Source organism: Delphinus delphis, chromosome 1 (assembly GCF_949987515.2).
Source record: "Delphinus delphis chromosome 1, mDelDel1.2, whole genome shotgun sequence".
Classification (NCBI taxonomy): Eukaryota; Metazoa; Chordata; class Mammalia; order Artiodactyla; family Delphinidae; genus Delphinus; species Delphinus delphis.
In genome coordinates this window covers 142,673,936-142,688,454 of record NC_082683.1, presented here as the reverse complement: position 1 = coordinate 142,688,454, position 14,519 = coordinate 142,673,936, and the positions used below count along the sequence as shown (strand labels likewise).

General features: G+C 43.3%; 1 protein-coding gene across 1 annotated transcript in view; it reads right to left on the bottom strand.

Moving 5' to 3' along the window:
- PTPN14 (protein tyrosine phosphatase non-receptor type 14) overlaps positions 1-14,519 on the bottom strand; it is a 167,485-nt gene that overhangs the window by 40,906 nt on the left and 112,060 nt on the right. Inside the window, exons 4-6 of the mRNA XM_059994843.1 lie at positions 9,977-10,074; positions 7,371-7,438; positions 430-500 (exon numbers count right to left, since the gene is read on the bottom strand). Coding sequence (XP_059850826.1) covers positions 430-500; positions 7,371-7,438; positions 9,977-10,074 — 237 coding nt within the window. The remainder of the gene's footprint in view (positions 1-429; positions 501-7,370; positions 7,439-9,976; positions 10,075-14,519) is intronic.

The window sequence follows — 14,519 nt, the reverse complement described above, 5'->3', positions numbered from 1 at the left end:
CAGCCTGGAGTGAAATGTTTATGCTGAAATTGCAGGCATCTCCCAAATCGCCGAGATGTGCCAGTTGCTTTAGGTTTCTGATAAAACTCCATCTTTTGTAAAGTGGGTCAGTCCCAGGCTTCCCAGGTCTGGCAACAGTTTTAGGAAGGTCACAGAGAGGAATTCCTCTGGCCAACATGTGGGCCAATTGGTGTTAAAGAAAAAAAGGAAAAAGGAAAAAAAAAAAGAAAGGGAGAGAGAGAAAAAAAAAGAAAGGGGAGTGGTAGCACTGTTTTCAAATCTACATGCACTCTCAGAACAGAGCTGAATCACTTGCTACAAGAAACAGAACTGTGTTGACTCAAGCCAGGGCTTGCGTGAAGGGGCCGAATGTCTCCTGCCTCGGACAGGACGGTGGCCACGTGCTGGGCCTGGCAGCCCCCGCCTTACCTGTGGGCTTTGTGTTCTTGGGCCACCTTCTGTGTCAGCTCCTCCAGAACAGCTTCTTCCAGGGCCAAATCCTATCAAAATGGAAAGCAGTTAAGGTCACTTGCTATTTTGCTTGCAAACCTTAAAAGCTCTCTTTTTTCTAGAAGTTGTTCCTGATTAGCTTCACTTCCTCAGTCTCCCTTTACTCCTTTGTGTGTTTGTCTGTTTGTTTTTGCCGTACGCAGGCCTCTCACTGTTGTGGCCTCTCCCGTTGCGGTGCACAGGCTCTGGACGTGCAGGCTCAGCGGCCACGGCTCACGGGCCCAGCCGCTCCGCGGCATGTGGGATCCTCCCGGACCGGGGCACGAACCTGCGTCCCCTGCATCGGCAGGCGGACTCCCAACCACTGCGCCACCAGGGAAGCCCCTACTCCTTTGAATTAAAGGTTGTCATTTTTAGGACAGAGGTTCATGTTTACTTTTGTAACAGGGCTCTCCACTGTAACAGGCTATTTCAAGGCATATTTGGGGTTGCCATCTACATTCTGGGGCATCTGGGAATAGCTCTTTTTTCATTTACCTTCTTCTTCCCTATCTGCCTGCCTCTTGGACTTCCATTAAAAATGCTTTTTAAGAAACAGAAACAGACTCACAGACTTAGAGAACCAGGGGGGTAGGGTGGGTGGGGGGGAAGGGATAGTTAGGGAGTTTGAGATTGACGTGTACACACTGCTATATTTAAAATGGAGAACCAACAAGGACCTACTGTATAGCACAGGGAAACCGGTCAATATTATGTAACAGCCTAAATGGGAAAAGAACTTGAAAAAGAATAAATACATGTACATGTATTGAATCACTGTGTGGTACACCTGAAACTAACACAACACTGGTAATCGACTATACTCCAATATAAAATTAAAAGTTTAAAAAAATCCTCTGTAAGTGCTTACACGTTTTTAACGTGAGGATATACAGGCAAATGAGTTTCCAGGTCATCATCCCTTCCAAAGCTGAGCCCAAGAAGGGACTGTGCCTGGCCTTTTTATCCACCAGCACAATCCCAGCAAACTAATTCAGAGCCACCTGAAGTCAGAGCTGGCTCATTCAGAGACTAGTTGATGGGGCCTTGGGAACAAAAGAGGCCACGACAGCTCAACCGCCACAGCAGAGCTCCAGAAGGTAACAGGTGGGTAGCTGACCAGCTGGTGTCTCGACCAACTGAATCCCAGGCCCCTGGACCAGTGCTGTGCTGGCTCCCATGGGATTAGAGTCAACAGGACACATTGCTTCCCAACTCCCCTTCAATGACAGCGGGAGTATTTAAAGGGCTTGTTAAACATTTAGCAGGAAAGTGAGATGGAGTCTGGAGGAATACATCCAAGATGGGAGACCAATCAGTTCCTGAGACACTGACGAGCATGGAGATTCTACAGCTCATCCCATCCCTTTCGGTGGCTCCAGCCCAGACGCTTCTGCCCTTCCCAGGTGCAACTTCCACGCCCCCCAGGCTGGTGAGCACCAAGGAGGGCACAGATGTGCTCTGTCTTCCTCTGAGCTCCAGAGGGGGCGTTAGAAGGGGCTCCGAGTTGTGTGTCCCGGTGAGCCTTCCAAGGTTCATCAAAGACACTTGAGGGGGGGGACTGATGTTTTCACAGAAAACACCCAAAACGCCTCATTCCCTCGGTTCTAAAATATCATTTATATAAAGATTACGTCCAATTTAACAGCTTTTCATGAAACACTACCCCCCAAAGGTACACCTCAAAACTGCAAGAAACATCCCATCTCAAATGATGCAACTGGAGAAAATCAATATTTCTTAAAGCTGGAACATGCGAGCATAACTATATATTGGAAATTCTATAGCTCTGCAGATGGTCCTGAGAAACCTTAGAGAAGATGGAGGGAATTGCTGGCAGCTCTCATTTTTCATGTGTTACTGATTAATTTGCTGTTTTCTGTTTAGCCATCCACTGAAACAACTCAAGTCCACGATAGGAAACAAGCTCGATGTTTTCAGTTTTATGCTGTGGAATCACAAAGATGCCACGTGGCTTAGGAATCCAGCTGTGTCTGTGCATCCAGGTACCGAGTATCAGGAATAACAATATTAATTTTGAAAAGCTAATAAAAGGCATGTGGCAATAGAACAAAATAAAGATAACTGAAGATCAAAAGGTGCTCCAATAAACTGCTGTCTCCTACTTTGAAAGAAGAAAAAGTCCAAAGGGACCCCTCTGCTATTGTACTCAACCCCACCGCCTCCATCTGTGTCTGGGGCCTCCCTGAGGTATGTGGTCCCACCACAGGGCCAGGCGAGAGTGGCTGCGCGCGGATGAAAAATGGCAGAGAGCGAGCCTGCACACAGCTGCACACCTGGGGAGCGCCCTGTGTACTTAACTTTGTTCTTTGACCGGCTGCAGAAATGCCATTTGACAAATTCGGTTACTTTATAAGATCAAACACGGCCATTCATCCCATCTTCCCTCCCCCACCAAAGGAATGCATTCTTCCCTTTGAAAGCTCTAGTGGAACCAAGCAGAAAGTTTGCAACCTTCCATGGCTCCCCACTGCCTACTCAATTAGGTCAACACCTGGGCCTGGCATTCAGACCATTTTTCAGTGTGGCTCAGCCGTCCCTTCAGACCTCTTCTCTCAAGGGTTCAAGGCCTCAGGCCGACTCTTCCTAACACAAACTGCTTTCACGTCTCACCCCATCTTTCAGGTCCTGACACACCTACCACTCCCTGGACAGGGCTTCCATATTCTCTCACGTGGGACAGAAGCCTTTCCCTCTCTGGACCTACCTCTTCCACCCTGTGTGTCTCTCTTAGAGTTCTTACCATAGTCTACCTATTGTCTTTCTTACATAGTTATCTGGATACTCATCTTACCCTTTATCCTTGTCTCCCTCCCTCTGCTAGATGGCAGGCACCTAAGGTCAGCAGGCAGCAAGGCTCCACACTGCCTCCGGGGCCCAACTCAGGGCTTTGAACAATGCCAGCGTATAAACTCTCAACATACAGTAGATGATCAATAAACATTGACTGCGCTGAGCTGAGCTCAGCTCAATATGCAACGTGTCAGTGTCATATTGTCAAGCGAGGGTTTTTTTGTTTCTGTTTTGTTTTAATTTTTATTGGTGTATAGTTGATTTACAATGTTGTGTTAGTATCTACTGGACAGCAAAGTGAATCAGTTATACATATACACGTAGCAACTCTTTTTTAGACTCTTTTCCCATATAGGCCATTACAGGGTATTGAGTAGGGTTCAAGTTACGCGAAGCGGCTGAATGATAATTTATGCACTCTGCTTGTCCTCTGTCTGCTCACATTTCAAAGTGCATAGAGTATTGTTGCCTGGAAAGCACACTCTTCAGCAGCCTATGCTTGCCTAACAGAGACAGAAAAATAATGCTGCTGATAATAATAATGTGAGGACAACGGTGATTATGATGACAACTAAATAGACACTTACTGAGAATTCACCACGTGCCCGATTAAGTCCTTCACAGGCATTCTCTCCTTTTATCCTCACAGTCAGATTAGGCTCGTTATCCTCATTTTTAGATGAGGAAACGGAGGCTTTGGTTAAATAACTTGCCCAAGTTTGTACAGCCAGTAAGTGGCACGGCCAGGATATGGGCACAGAACACTTGACCCCTATACTCTAAACCTCCTGACCACAGGCCACAGTGTATCGAGGATACAACAGGGGTCAGGGTCGTGGGGCAGAGGAGAGGATACATGACTGATGGCAGAAGCCTAGGAATGTTCACGAATCAGATATGCATGCTGACATCAGCTTCTGCCACGTCATCCTGAGGGCCGTCCAGAAGGACTTTCTGGAATGATGGAAATGTTCTATACCCAAGCTTTCCAGTACAGTAGCCATGAGCCACACGTGGCTACTGAACACGTTTTTAATGCAACTGAGGAACTAAATTTTTAATTTTATTTAATGCTAATTAATTTCAATTTGAATGTAAATAGCTACCTGTCACTAGCAGCTACTATACCAAAGAGGGACGTTTTAGATCCAAGGACAACAACATCAATATCTGTCTGGCACAGTGAGACTGAATGAGGTCTCTGCTGTTTTAATATCTGATTTGCTTAGAGCCCAGCGGAGACATGGTCTTATTCTGAAAAAGGTATGAAATACCTTTCAGAATACACAAAGTAACTCCTTAGCTGCCTTACAGCACTTTAACCTGTCAAAGCATCTTACCACCTACAAACTCATACATCTCACGCTCGTAATCACCCTTGAAAATTCTCCTGATCTCTGCCTAAAGGTTATGTGATAAAGACCTTTAATGAGAGAAAGGTGAAAAAAAAAAAAAAAAAAGTGAAAAATTATCAACCCAATTCATTGTCTCCGTTTGACACAAACATACACGTTCTCTAAAATTCTAAGGTATCACTTTCACTTTCCTCCGCCGAGCACACCAGAAAACATCCTGACTTTTGTGTGAGCTGCTGAGTTGTTACAGATACTGACACCAAGTCCTATGAAGAACTTCTCTGCTAAGTAATATGCTAATCTCTTTGAATGGAGGTTGATTTAATCGGTGGAATTAATAAGGCATAAAAAACAGCAGGCCCAAGATAATACTGCTATTATCTTGGTGGGAAGAATAAGGAGAGAGCTATTCATAAAAAGTTAGAGATTTTGCAGTATTTCCCTAACCTAGAAGAATAAGGTTAAGTTTTCGACCACTTTAGAGAAAAGGTAACCCTTGTACACTGTTGGTGGGAATGTAAACTGGTGTAGCCACTGTGGAAAACAATAGAGAGGTTCCTCAAAAACTAAAAATAGAACTACTCTATGACTCAGCAATTCCACTCCTGGGTACGTATCTTGAAAAAAAAAGAAAACACTAATTCTAAAAGATACATGCACCCCAATGTTCATAGCAGCAATATTTACAACTGAAAAGCTATGGAAACAACTTAAGTGTCCATCAACAGATGAATGGCTAAAGAAGATGCGGGGTGTGTGTGTCTGTGTGTATGGATACACACACAATGGAATACTACCCTGCCATAAAAAAAAGAATGAAATTTTGCCATCTGCAACAACATGTATGGACTTGGAGGGTATTATGCTACGTGAAATAAGTCAGACAGAGAAAGACAAATACTGTATGATATCGCTTATATGTAGAATCTAAAAACCTACAACAAACTAGTGAATATAGCAAAAAGAAGCAGACTCACAGATATAGAGAACAAACCAGTGGTTACGAGTAGGGGAGGAAGGAATGGGAGGTACAAATTACTGGATATAAGGGAGGCTCAAGGATGTATTGTACAATATGGGGAATACAGCCAACATTTTGTAATAACTGTAAATGGAAAGTAACCTTTAAGAATTGTATAAAAATTTTTTAAAAGTTTTTTTTAAGTTTTGGACCAATTAGATTCATCTCATCACTGACACAGGAAATAACTGCAACCTTACTCACCCCTTCTCTCAACACTTAAAACCTTTGTCGCCAGACCCCTCTACTTTCTCCCATATGCCACAGTAGTTTAGATGCCAAGCTCTGCCCACTGTACTTCCAAAATATCTTTTGCATTGCTTTTTCGTTTTTATCTTCACTGCCAACACCTAATTCTTATGTCTTGCCGAGAACACCACACACCAGATTCTTATCTGACGTCCTTCTGCAAACGGTCTCATTACTCTAATCCAGTGGTCCTCAAAGTGTGGGGCCTGGAACCCCTGGACGGAACCCACGCGTTCTAACTCCTCAGATGTTTCAGGCTTCTCTGCCACCGCTCCCCTCCGCACCCCCGAGCGGCCATCAGACTGGCCAGTTGACTCCCACCCAGTTACGCAGGCTGCCTCGCCTCTCCTCCTCCAGCCTCTGTCTAGAGCATCCCTTGCTCCTTCCCTCTCTGCCTGCTGCAATGTTGCTCATCCTTTAAGATGCAGCTCACACACCATTAGCCTTTCGACCTACCCTCACCTCCCAAAAACAGGTAACCTCTCCCTACATAGAATCCCTATCATACTTTGTTACACTTGGATTTGCATTAGGATTTTGCAAACTTCCTATTGACTCAGCCACTTTGTCGTCGCCCTGAGAACAAGCACCGTTTCTTATATAACTTTATCCCTCAGGGGAAAAAAAAAAGTGGTAAATGCTCGTGATTTCTAAAATCAGAGCCGGAATGTTGGAGCGGGTATAGCCTTTCCCTAAAATGGTTTTTCAAATGTTTTAACTTTCCTCGTGAAAGCTCTTCTCAATTACTCCAAAGCTACCAAAAAACGAACAAAAATACTGCAGGGATAAAAACCTAGCCTCATCCCTAATTTAACCCAGGAATAAACATTTTACTTCATGGACGCATTCAACAGACGTTTATTCATGCAAATTACGTGCCAGACAACAGTGGATGAGATAGAGTCCCTGCTTAAGGACCACAGAGCTGACATTCTAGCTGACAATAAAAATGAAAGAAAGAATGAACACGTTCAGATACTGAAAGAGCTCTGAAGTACACGCATAAAAGGGCAGGAAGTGCTGGATGGTTGGAGGGTATAATATAGATGGTCAAGGAAAAGGAAGCCTTCCCTGAGGAGGTGGTATTTGAATCAAGATCTGAATGACAAGTCATAAGAAGACCTGGGGTCGAGCATTCCAGGCAGAGGAGGCACAGTACAAAGGCTCTGGGATGGGACCAAGCTGGGTGTGCTCAGAAAGGAAGATAGAACATAGTAGTGGAGGCTGGTGTGATGGGGCCGGGGGCAGGGAAGTGTCTTGAGGAGGTAAGAAGAGGCATCTTTACCATTCTCAGTGTCTTACAAAACTTGTTCCTACTTTATAAATGCAGGGACATTCTCCCTAGGGAATATGTGTGTAAATTCCTCTGAGATTTTCAAAGGAAAGAATTAAATATCCATAGAAGGTAGAAAATTAATTGAGAAAAAGGAAATTACACTTACCATTGGAAACAGCACATATTCTCTGAGGAAATCCTGAGAGTCAAACTGATTATAGTCTCCAAAATCAGCTGAAAAGAAAAGAAGGGGAAGGAGGGCAGTCTTTATTATATGACATTAAAGATGGAATAAAATAGGGTAAACTTATCACCACATTTACTCTCGCCACTTTATCCTACTTCTGTACTATTATTAAATAAAAACAGTGCCAAGATGGGTTTGATGTTACTACCACTTTCACATAGCAATAATGTAAATATAAGCACGTGAGCACTGCTACATAATTTTCTAGAAAGAATGGGGAAATTTGAAAGTGATTCCTAAGCTATTTTAAAAACTTAAAACAAATCTATATTTATCTTTTTATTAAATATTCACCAACACATATCTTAATAATATCTGCCACGGGGACTTTTTTTTTTTTTTTTTTTTTGCGGTACGCGGGCCTCTCACTGTTGTGGCCTCTCCCGCTGCAGAGCACAGGCTCCGGACGCGCAGGCTCAGCAGCCATGGCTCACGGGCCCAGCCGCTCCGCGGCATGTGGGATCCTCCCGGACCGGGGCACGAACCCGTGTCCCCTGCATCGGCAGGCGGACTCTCAACCACTGCGCCACCACGGAAGCCCATGCCAAGGGGACTTTTTAACTCAAGGTTAATTTAAAGAACTGAAGAGACAAACCCATCTGCATCTCTTCATATATTTGCAGCTGGAAATTCCCACTGTAAATCACCCTTGGCAAACATCCTTGCAAATTTTATACCTCTTAAACAGCTGCACATGTTATAAGATGCCCAAAGTTCTGTTTTCTCCTACTTTCATCTCACAGTTGTAAGTTTGAGCACATGTAAAATGAATACAGTGCGCCTCTATCATAAATCTATAAATGTCTTGCTTCGAATCCTACTTGCTCTCAAAAAAAAAAAAAAAAAAAAAAAAACAACTCAAAGCAGCATGAAATTTTAATTTCATGTAAAATGTTTAGCATCAGGTAGAAATGGATTCAGGTATCTTTTAGGTAACAAGAACTAGAGAATGAGGGGATCCACACAGAAGGCCGTTACCAAGAAGGCAAAGATGCACCTACAAGCTCAGCACATAACTAATTAACAAGGTGAGGCACTCAGGCACACCGAAGATCGTAGGCTCTGCCTAATTCCAAGGTCAGTTATCTGTTGTCATATTTCATGACAACTTTTATCTCTGTTGATGTGGCTTTCTAACTGCCCAATAAGGGTTCTCAGAAAAATTATTTTACAAATATTATAGCTAGAGGAGGTTTCATCCGACTGAACAGCGAGCTTCAAGGACCCAAGGAAAAGGGAACCCAGAGTAAGTTCACCAACTTCCTTCAGCCTGAAAGCTATCACTAGGGTCCTCCAATATCCAGGATGCCTGTAATGAGCCCAACGCTTAAAGAGTGAGAGGGAAAAACAGAGAGTGAGTGAAAAGGAAGCATTTTAAAGGAGAAAGACCCAAGATGAAGATGAGGGACCCATTGATCTTCTCTCTCTTCTCCCCAATTAAGGGTGTCTTCTCCACTGTTTTAATGATTTTTCAGTTATAACCACGGATGGTTTCGTTATATCGTTCTGGGCATTGCTCCTTCCCTTTCCAGTGTTAGGTGAACAGATGAGATACAACATATTTTGCGTACTTCCAATCCACTGGGGAACAGGAGAAGCTAACTACTAAGAATCATACGTCCAACAAAAGTCGCTAACCCGCTAATATCCCAAAAATGAAAGTTATCAAGGAAAGGCTGCCTCTTTAGACATTTCAAACCCAAAAGGTTTAACTTCAGTGCAGTTACAGATAAGAAGTTCAGTTCTCAGCTTCTACAACAATCCACACAGCAAGGACTTGGTGGCTGGCAGGCTTGCATTTGGACGGTACCCGATTTTAAAGAAAATCATGACTACAAGGGAAACTTGTCTCTCTTTAAAAATTATACTTTTATCTTGTTTTCAACATGACTAAAGACAATGAAGCTACCCCTCAATAAAGAGTAATGTATAAAGATATGTAAAAACTCACATGGTGTGTTACGTAAATATGTGTAACGATTTAGAGAAGATAAGAACATAGGTGTCTGATCAATCTAAGTAGGACAAGTCGAAAGATAAAGGTACTCTAACACACATTTGTTGTTCCACATTACAATCTTGCATTTTAAATTTCTCTCTTTAACTGTGTCGGAATCAATTACACTACAATGTTTTAAGCTCTCACACTTGAAACTGTTGTGAAAGTCACACAGTCATAGCGTCAAGCCACAAGATATGACCATGTTGGGCAGTGACAAAATTCTAAGAAAATGTTCCACCAACCCTGCAATGTAGCTTTACTTAGAGGCAGGATGAAGGCTGCTGTTTCTTCAAATAAAACTAAAATTATACAAGCATGAGCAATTTGCAAACAGCTTTGAGAAATCCAACATCCTGCCTCTAAAAATCACTCTCTCTGCATTTTTAATGTAAGATACCTTGAAATGAAAAGTGAGAGTTACTAAGGGATCGTTTAAGCAAATTTAACTTTTCCCTCTGAGAGGCCAGCGACACCAACATCCAACAGAAGACGGACTGTCACACACCGGTCCCCACTCTCTTACCTTGCACAGCTAAGCCCGCCAGCCGGATCACCTGTTCCAGCGTACATCGCAACCGCCCTTCAAGCACGTCTTTTTTGACTTGCAGGTAATACTGATATCTGTTCATGGAAACAGAAGAACAAATAACCTTAAAAACACATACTTGGAATACATTCCCACGACATCGATGCCTCTGGATGTGAAACCTTATGTACACAGCAGGATACACAGGTGATGTCGATAAAGGTCAGGTCTATAGAAGATGGAAAGTGACCTCTGCCTGTGTTTATCTTTGTTTGATGTGGCAGGTGCCACGTCCCGTTCACTCTGAGTTTGAGAGCGTTCTCATCACATCATTTCACTGTGGGCCGGCAGGATGAACTACTGATAAGAACCAGCTCTTCACAACAAGAGACCAAGAACGAAAACGCTCTTCCACACTTCGACAACCACAACAGCACAGCTGCCAAAGCCATATTCAACAGTGTGTGCACTCCTGAAAAACTTCTGGAAACACACCATTTCTTAAACCCCAAGGCTTGGGAGAGTAGAAGACAGATAGGCCAAATCATTGAGAATTCTGCTAATGGACAGGATAAAGCTTTTCAGGGCCAGGCTCACCCTCCACGTCTGTGACTCACAAAAAATCTAACCAAATGTGATACGGAGCCTTCCAACCCAAAGTACGTCCTCCAAGCAGCAAAGTTCAGACGGACAGAATGTGCCCATACACAACGTCAACCTCAGACTACACCACTGTTCTAGAAACTAATACAGCATTATTGTTTCCTCGCCAGTAAAATCGCACTTAGAAATCTCCTCACCCCAAACCTTTACATCCCAGGACTCCATTTCCTTTGACCATACTCTTAGAACACAGCTACCTCTAGAACAGTCACACTTTTTAGGCATTAATTCTTGGCAAATGCTAACCACCTTTTTGCTCCTGGTAACCATAAGTCTGTACTTCTTCAAAATTTTGGCATGTCAATCAAGGGAGCTCAGGAGTGACCCAAAGCCCAGCTCTCGTGGAGAGAGGCAAGCAGCCCTGAGAGCTAATTATTGCTGCCTCTACCTTGATATCATGGACATCACCACATATCAATCCAATACCTATGTGAACAGAAGAATCAGGCTCGACAAAATAGTCTCTACTTCTCTACTCTTGGGTTTATGGGACAAGGTAAAGACAACCAGGTCTGTCTCTGGTGGGAAAACCTACACTCAAATTAGAAGGACCAACACTCGGCGTTATCTAAAGTTTTTTTTAGTCAAACTTAATGTCTAATAGAAAAACAACCTATTTTTCCTACCACCATTCTATCTTTCACCTAAAGTATTCAAAATCATTTTACAGCGTCCAGTATCGAATCAATAATTTGACTACTTGTCAATATCAGTTGACTAAATCGATTAATGTACATAACAGGTACCTTCACTGCTTTTTAGAGACAAGTCCCTGGTACCTGTAGAAAACCTTTGTGTCCACTCACCACTCTGAGCTCAGTGGACACTGCCCTGACCTCACCTAGTCATTATATCCTTAGCTGGTTAGAGGCATCGTGGATTCTAAATCCCAACAAATAGGAACAGAGGTTTCATATAAGACCCTGTGATTAACAATCTTTTGTTGGTAATGAAGTGGCAGCTCTGCTGTTTCTGAATGTGCACAATTGGAGCTAATACTAGATAGAATACTTTGAAAAATCCTGTGAAGTTGAAGGTACCACCTTCGTGTGTGTGTGTGTGTGTGTGTGTATTTTTTTTCTTTGTTGAGGGAGTTTCTGGCAATAATATATGATAGAGGGAAAAGGGGAAGTCATGACCTGCCTCTTCATTCGTCATAGGAGAGAATCAGAGTAAATGAAAACATTTTGAAGCAATAATTGTAAACGAATTAAAAGAAACAGCATGAGAGTGAATCAAAGTATTGAAGACTAAAGAAACCTGAATTGCTGCAGTTAAAATATGCCATGTTCCCCTCTGGCTTCCTTTTTTCCCCTGTTCACTGAGGTCAAGTCCCCAAGCTCTGGCATATTTTCAAATGTTTCACACCAGGTGAGTCACCATCACAGAAGGGTGGTCCCATGCATTCCCATGATCCACGTGCCTGCTGTGTGCCTGAATGTCTCCCACCTCAAGGGGGAAGAGACAGCCAGCCTGCACATGGCAAGCGCCAAGGATCGCAGGTTCCATGGTTTCATTCAGCAAACCAAGAGCTCCAACAGAAATGCTTTACACTAGCACCTTTGCTTCAAGGAGTGTGCACCCTATCAAGTCCAAGCAAAGCTCAGGGCTTCTATAACCTTACTTAAATAACAGATTTATGCCTAAAAACATAACCTAATAATGCACACTATTAGTTCATCTCCTAGGAGAAAGCTCAGTAAAACCTAAGCTAAGAGGGAAACACAGGCTTCAGAAGGCTTCTTCTCATGCAAAGCTACAGCACATGTTTTCTGTTGCATCCTCCATCTTCCTTCATGGTTTGTCCTCAGCACCCACCGCCATGCTCTTTCCCTGTCCCCAGCCTGGTTCTTGGTTTTCCTCTGGCACCTGTCTTGTGCTTCTGGGCCAGTTCTCCAGGAAACAGTAAAAGGTCCACTCATTCACGTGAGGAAACTTTTCCTTCAAGAGATTTTAGGAGTTGCCCGGGAGCCATTCAGGGAAGATCTTTTTTTTTTTTTTTCCCCCAGTACGCAGGCCTCTCACTGCCATGGCCCCTCCCGTTGCGGAGCACAGGCTCCGGACGCACAGGCTCAGCGGCCATGGCTCACGGGCCCAGCCGCTCCACGGCATGTGGGATCCTCCCGGACCGGGGCACGAACCCGTGTCCCCTGCATCGGCAGGCGGACTCTCAACCACTGCACCACCAGGGAAGCCCAGGGAAGATCTTTTATGTTTATAACCTAGCCAGTTCTCAAAAAGGAGAACACCTTCTTGTAGAAACCCAGGCAAGCAAGGGGGTCCTTAGTCATCAAAGACCTTTTAAGTACCAAGAGTTCACTGTGAAAGCAGATAGGTCTTTGAAGAAGAGCCACTTAGAATCTGAAGACCATACTTTCAAAACTCGGGGAATAAGAAGAAAAGAGGGATGACGAAAAGTATTAACATCATCCTATGGCCAGAGGAGCCCGCTGTGTCTTTCTTCAGAAAAATTAAAGGATGTTTAATTTTTTTGTTAATAAAAACAAAAAAAAAAAACAACCAAAAGACTAAAAAAACAAAATCTCACAATAGGAAGGAATGTTAGTGTTTATTAAAGAAAGGTACAATGGGATTCTAAAAACAACAGCAAGAACAACACGCACAAAACCCAAAAACCCAGACAAACCAGAAGACACAGTTTCAAGGTGGGAAAGGATGGTAACGTTTGCCTACTCGTCCGTCCTATTCAAACAGTGTTTGAAACTCTTCTACATGCATTCACTCCTTCGTATCTGGAGTTGTTTCGACTCATTTTCTGCTCTCCAAGCCCAGGGGACACATGGATATTAACGACTATTCATTAAGCACTTCCTGTACGTCTAAGTCGGCTAGACGCCGAGGACATCCTGGAGAAGGCTAAGACAGTCTGCCCTGCAGGGATGCTCATCGCCTCTCGGGCCACCGCTGTCACGTTTCTCTCTCCAGTGCAGTATTTAAGGGTTTAATGTTTAAGAACCAACGAGAAAAGCATCTTAAAAGGTGTTATCCTAGCATTATCTGCCACAGCTAGGGCCTTGTACACGTCACCTTGGAGGCAAAAATGATTAGCTGAGACCTTGGGAAATATAATCCACAGCACCCAACGAAACAATAGTTATAGTTTTCTTACGCTGCTGATCCCAACTTTCATCCACAATTATCACTTCTATACAATGTACAAGCAGGTTCCATCTATTATAGAGCCATCCCACACTAGGCAACAGCGAGTCCCAATCCACTAGCAAGGAACACCAGGATTGTTCCCGGTCATTTAGGTTAAATGTAGGCTTGTGCTGGTAAGCAAAACCAAGGAGCTGAAGAATGCAATGCCCCTGCCTGCAAGCCATCCAGACTACGAGAGAATCTGAACAGCGTTAATGATATGGTGTGATTGCCATTTGAGATTGTGGATGTTACTACATGAGATCACAGAAACAGGAATGGAATCTGAACCACTTTGCTAATTGATTGTTTGCTACATTTCTGCTCAAAAGGTACTTTTATAAGATATAATAATTCTATCCTATATGAAGACCAAATTAGAGAATATGAGCTGAAATTCTATTTCTAGAATGTTTGGTTTTTGCTTATTTTTGATTAGAGATTCAATTCTAACAGCAGTAAAATATAACACTGAATCCTATTCTGGAAACATGCAATTTCATGGAAGTATACTCCACTCCACCCTGTCATAGCTTTGGGTGGAGGGGAAAAGAAAAAAACCAATCCTTGTGCCAGGAAAGTAAGTATTTGCCAACTTTCCAAAGGGATCCTCTTTGAAAACCCAAACCCACAAGGAAAGCTTTTAAATATTTTTTATATTCAAAGACCTGGAAATAGTCCGTCTGACTGCTGAGGTCCAATGAATGGCTTTAGG